The 6012-nt window shown below is 39.2% G+C and overlaps 2 protein-coding genes across 2 annotated transcripts in view; one reads left to right on the top strand and one right to left on the bottom strand.

Moving 5' to 3' along the window:
• The window catches only part of LOC107732271 (serine/threonine-protein kinase pim-1-like), a 2095-nt gene extending 696 nt beyond the window's left edge, over positions 1-1399 (top strand). The window contains exons 2-5 of the mRNA XM_016543545.1: positions 3-230; positions 571-665; positions 775-825; positions 973-1399. Coding sequence (XP_016399031.1) covers positions 3-230; positions 571-665; positions 775-825; positions 973-1380 — 782 coding nt within the window. The 3' untranslated portion in view covers positions 1381-1399. The remainder of the gene's footprint in view (positions 1-2; positions 231-570; positions 666-774; positions 826-972) is intronic.
• Positions 1400-1550: 151 nt separating this feature from the next.
• Positions 1551-6012, bottom strand: part of LOC107732270 (transmembrane protein 80-like) — a 5350-nt gene continuing 888 nt past the window's right edge. Inside the window, exons 4-9 of the mRNA XM_016543544.1 lie at positions 5236-5329; positions 5003-5056; positions 4728-4929; positions 3089-3181; positions 1936-2736; positions 1551-1636 (exon numbers count right to left, since the gene is read on the bottom strand). Coding sequence (XP_016399030.1) covers positions 3169-3181; positions 4728-4929; positions 5003-5056; positions 5236-5329 — 363 coding nt within the window. The 3' untranslated portion in view covers positions 1551-1636; positions 1936-2736; positions 3089-3168. The remainder of the gene's footprint in view (positions 1637-1935; positions 2737-3088; positions 3182-4727; positions 4930-5002; positions 5057-5235; positions 5330-6012) is intronic.

Below are 6012 nucleotides of genomic sequence, written 5' to 3'. Positions count from 1 at the left end.
AGAGGAAGGAGTAGGAGAGGAAGTAGGAGAGGAGGAGGAGGAGGAGAGGAAGGAGGCAGAGAGAGTGAAGGAGAAAAGAAAGAGCAAGAAGTGGTGGCGGAGGCTGTGCTCTTTCTTCAGAGCTGCCAAAAAACAGCCTCCAGAAAGCAGCTCAGGTCAGGGAGAGGAGGAGCAGCAGCAGGATGAGGGACAGAAGAGGAAGGTGGCATGGGCAGGAAGAAGTAGTGATGGTAAATTACACATCCATCTTATGAGAATATGATTTTTCACTAGAGCTCTACTTTGACCATGTAAATCTATCAGGACCCTCACACACGATATCAAAAATACACATCAGTTCATGCAGGCATGGTCAGATCTTTATTCCAGGACATGTTAAAACATTATTGTTATATGTCTTTATGTACTAATACATGTTAAAACTATAAATATTCAAGATAGTCTCTATCAAGTAAAATAGTCATTCAAATTAATAATCTATGAAAATTAGTTTAAATAGTTTTTAGGTTAAATACAGCATCTCACATCACAAGGCACTGAGTTCATGTGAAATTGTGTTACTTTTAATAGACTACATCTTCAGCCGTTACACTGTGGGCGATCAGCTGGGGAAAGGTGGATTTGGTGTGGTGTATGAAGGGACACGTCTGGAGGATAATCTTAAAGTAAGTAAAATATATAACACATTACCAAGCTAGCAAATGTTTTATCCTCTAAACCCTCTTCTTAGACTATTTTAATTATTTAATACATTTTATTTTTGTTGTTCATCAGGTGGCTTTGAAATACGTCACAAAGACCCAACACACGAAATGTATATTCATTGTAAGTACATTGCACTGTAAAAACAATATAAAATGTCTCATATTAATATTAACCACAAATTAAATTAACAAACTGGTCCAAGACTCAGCTAAATCCCTATTTGAATAACCACCTCCACGTAACAACATAAAAACTCAATTCTTCTAGCCTGATCAGCCAAATCCCCTTCCAAAAGAGATCGCCCTCACCATCCTGGCGAATAAAGGTCCCAGCGTGCCAGAAATACTCAGGCTGCTGGACTGGACGGACCACCCTGACCACTTCGTCATGGTCCTCGAATGTCCCTCTCCCTGTGAGAATCTCGTGGAGTTCATCAGGCGTCACGGTGGAAGTCTTAATGAAGAAACAACACGGCAGATCATGTGGCAGGCGGCTCACGCCACAAACATGTGCCACCTCCGCAGAGTGCTCCACCGTGACGTCAAACTTGACAACCTTCTGATAAACAGGGAGACATCCGAAGTCAAGCTGATTGACTTCGGATGCGGGGACATTCTGAGGAGGTCACCGTACAAGTCATACCGTGGTATGTATGATATAATTCACTTCTTCTAATAGATACAGAACTATCATGCTGCATTAATGCAAACTTATACATCATACAAACTCCTCTCTCCTCCAGGCACAGCAGCGTACTCCCCGCCAGAGTACCACAGCAGGGGCAAGTACTACGGTGGGACGGCGACGGTCTGGTCACTAGGGATTGTGATGTTCGCATTGTTGTGCGGACGCTTCCCTAGTGACTATGACCTGTTCCTGCTGCAGTACAAGCGCTGGTCCAAACCCGGCCTGTCAAAGGGGAGATCTTCAACTAAAAAAAAAAAAAAAAAAAATTCAGAATCATACAAAACATCTTAGAGCTTAGAATAAATAACATGATCAAATAGAGCATATTTAAAGTAATTTAAGGTGTAAAGTTAAAGGTTATCAAATGTCTTTCCCGTCTTCCTGCACAGAATGCTGTGACCTCCTCAGGGCTCTCCTGCACGAGAAACCAAGCCGGAGACTTGGTCTGGGGCAAATCATGTCCCACAACTGGTTTAAGGTAGTGAACCTAAGATCAGCTATAAAGAATTAATATCCTCATGAGAAAGAACCAAAAAGTCAAACCTGTTCTTTTTTGTGTTTTGTTTCAGGTCGTCTCATAAGACCACTCCAGTTGGCGTCTCTCATGCAGCTTTGCGTCTTGCGGGCTGCAGCGGGAGACGCTTCCATCCCTCCTCTCGCCTTTGCGTCTTGCGGGGCGAGCAAGCCTTGTGTAGCGTCTTGCGCCTTGGCTTGAGGAAGCAGTATTTGCGTCTGGCGGTACTGCTTCCGGAGGGATGTGTACATATTGTATATATGTACATACTTCTTTTGGTTGCCCCTTTTTGTTTTTCCCATCATTGCCACTCCATTCCTGAGGTCCCTGCCACAGCTGTCCAAATGCCAGAGCTCTCTCCCATTCTCTGCCATCAAGCAAGCCAAAGATACTAAAGAGGTTCCCGCTATGGCTGCTCCACACCTGTCATAGGCACCCCAGTGGTGTCATTGCGTCCTCAGAGGTTCCTGTAAAGGCCCGAGCCAAAGACAGCCCCAAAGGCTGTCTCAGTGCACAGCCACCCTGGGCTCCAGTCTCCCAGTCATCCCTATACAGGCCCAGAGGTGTCTGTCATGGCCAGATATTACAGTCATTACTTCTTCAGAGGTTCCTGACTGTGATGAGGTTCAGCCACAGCCAGAAATCAAAGCATTTCAGTTCAAAAGCTCCCATGTCAGCCACTCTGGTCTCCAAGCTCCCTTCATCTGTCATTGCCTCTTGGTCCTGTTACTCCTATTAAAGCTGCCAAAGATGGTCCTTTATTAGGCGCCATGGTCTCCAAGCTCCTTGCAATGTTAGCTCAGTCCCAGAGCTCCCTGCCTCAGAGATTCCTGCCACAGAATGCAAAAGTAATGCATTCGTAATTTGAACAAATGATTAAAAATGAGTTTCAGAATGTTCAGTTAATAAAAAAATATTTTTAATTAAAGAAACATTAAAAGTGCACTTCAAAGTGTCTACTTCAAAAAAAAATAAAATAAATAAAAAGTAAAATTAATATTTTTGACTAAATTTTTAAATGACCTACACGACATACAGATCCCAGTCTTATACAGGTCAGTGTTCTAGAAAAAGTTGCATAATTCTGCACTAGGGAATTGTTTACAAACAACAGCTGTCAAGTATTTATGAAAATACTATTACGTATGACAGGTTACGAATTGTAATCAAACTTTGATTTACAGATAAGGAGACAGTAGTTGATTGCATAGCAATAAAAATCTCCAACAGTCTGTCAGCTGTAGCCACAGATATGTGATGGGTCAGGAATAAGCACTAGGGGAAAAAAAGAAGACAATCAACACTTAGTGTAACACAAACTTAACAGTGTGCATACATCTCATGAGAAACCAGGCTTAAGACTTAATAGTTATGTTTCACTTCAGACCAACGGTGTCTCAGATGTTTCTCCTAAAATAAGTCAAAATAAAACTAGATTGACTTTTGCGTACACACTTTGGTGTCTTGGCAAATTGAAGCATAGTTTGAGACACAGTTGGGATTTCTTCAGAAACTCTACAGGGTACAGATGTGAGATAACGCCATCTGACATTTAAGAGCCTAATGTTACTAATTGTCCGTCTCTTTTGTTTCCCGTGTTTTTCCCCATGAATGAAAATTAGCTCATTTTCTGAAGGCCAGTCTAAAGCTTGAATTATTAAAGTGTGGTTCATTCAGGAGGCTGATCACTTCATCTGGTAGACGGATTTACTGCATCTCTTGCATTGTCCCCATGCTCATTTTACGATTCTTTTGTTCTGACAGTGACGTTCCAGTCTGGGTTACGGCAACTGCATTGTGCTGATAACCAAGCCATGGCATGAACATAGACTTTGCCTTTAATGCATTGTGACAAGCTCAGAGAAATAGAAGTACTTGAATTGAATTTGCCACAGATTTACTCTAGTCAAAGTGCAGAAATATTTCAGAAATGATCCTGAGAAATAGAATGCACCGGTGTTGAATTTCAAATGTCATAGCAAAGGGTTTGAATACTTAATGCACTGTGATTATCTCAGTTTTGTTATTTTGTATAAAATTGCAAAGTTACGACAAATCTGTTGTTTGCTTTGCCATTATGGGTTATGGAGTGTAGACTGATGTGATAATTATAAATAATTTATATAAATAGAAAAATGTATTTTAAATGGAAATAATTTAACATAGCTATAATACTGCATCTTGAAAAAATGTCTTCTGATTTGCTAAAAAAGGCATAATAATATCTAATTTGATGATGCTGAGTTCAAAAATACAAATAAAAAAATTCTATTACATACAGGTTTTTTTCACATAATAAGAATGAATAATTTTTCAAATAATTTATATGTATCTACTTTAATGCTCTTATCAAAATAACAAAAGCAGTCGAATGTCAAACGTTTAAAAAATGCACATCATATTTTGTGAGAGCAAAACAGGCACTATTTTGGAATCAGCACCTCAGTATTAGTAAGAAACAAGAATTGGATTTCACTCAGTAAATATGATGTTGCCCATGTGTGTTATATGTTTTTATGCTTATTATCAGTTTATAGTTCACCAACATTTACTAATGAACAAACTCAAGTGTCATGCTGTTTGGATGATGCTCGGAATTGCTGCTTAATGCATTTACAAAGCAAGGCAGCTCGCTAGATTTTGGAACAGAACTAAAGTGTCAAAAGTAGAACCATTTTTGGTTCCCCAAAGAATATTTCAGCAAACTTTTCTTAAAAGAACCATTTTGGAACCTCTTGTGGAAAGGTTCCATGGAGGTTAAAGTTTCTTCATAGAACCATCAATGCCTTTAAAGAGTGTATACTCTAGTATGAACTCTGACCTGGTGAAGGGCGCCAGCGTCCCGAGCCCCACAATTCCTGTTAGGCCGTACAAGCAGATCAGGATGGAGCCGATGATGACGTCAGCTCGCAGCACGTATGACTGCCAAATGACGAAATAGAGTGCCAGCAGCACTGCGGCACCTGTGGCAATCAGATTCGAAGCTGTGTAGCTCTCGCTCTCCTGTAGGTTCCCCCTGATCCCTGAGGAAGAGTGGCCAATACAAATTTTTACTCATGGATTGCCTAAACATAAACAGGATAATGCCAAACTTACCCCAGTACACCCTCAGGACCTCAAGACTGGCCATGAGAAACAGTAGATGCACGTCTAAAGCGAACACATAAGCTGTCATAAAGATAGCATCAAAACCACAAGTTAGTTCAAATTGCTAACCATATGCATGCACGAACAATAGTACTAGTGATGACTGACCAACCAAACACCACTAATGACCTCAAAAAACATTACAAATACACTTTTAAAGGACTTAAAGAGGAAGTACTCACTCTTGTAGATGATCATGGAGAGGGTGGACAGGAAGTAAAACACACTGTAAGCTGCTGAGAGATACAGCAGGATTTGGAGCAGCACAGATGAGAGCTGCTGTCAATTAAGGCTTAAAACATAGAAGTATTCTTTGGAGTATCTTATCAATACCTTATGAGTATATGAATATGAGGCTACTATAGTAAATTTAATTATTCAATAATTATAATGGATTTTAATTGAGTTAGCAAACAGGATGCAAAAATGCATTTTAATTTTTAATGTAGGAAAGAATTATATTGTTTTATAAATATTAAAAATATTAACAATTTTATTTTAAAAAAATGTAAAATATTTACAAAAATATTAAATATTAATTGAAATGAAAAGAAATTTAAATAACCATAACATTTCACGTATATATAGCTGGTAAAATTAAATTTGCCAAAACACGTTTTGAATATTGAGTTGGCATAAACTTTTAAAGTTTTGAAAAGGCTTTAGAGATGATAGATAGATAGACAGACAGACAGACAGACAGACAGAGATAGACAGGCAGACAGATAGATGATAGATAGATGATAGAAGGTAGGTAGGTAGGTAGGTAGATAGGTAGATAGATAGATAGATAGATAGACAGATGATAGATAGATAGATAAGATAGATATATAGATAGATAGATAGATAGGTAGGTAGGTAGGTAGGTAGGTAGGTAGGTAGGTAGGTAGATAGATAGATAGACAGGTAGACAGGTAGATAGATAGGTAGGTAGATAGATAGATAGATAGATAGATAGA

Source organism: Sinocyclocheilus rhinocerous, unplaced genomic scaffold, assembly GCF_001515625.1.
Source record: "Sinocyclocheilus rhinocerous isolate Xijiao unplaced genomic scaffold, SAMN03320098_v1.1 scaffold38, whole genome shotgun sequence".
Taxonomy (NCBI): Eukaryota; Metazoa; Chordata; class Actinopteri; order Cypriniformes; family Cyprinidae; genus Sinocyclocheilus; species Sinocyclocheilus rhinocerous.
Note: the sequence above shows the minus strand (reverse complement) of the source record. Positions and strands in the feature narration are given on the sequence as shown.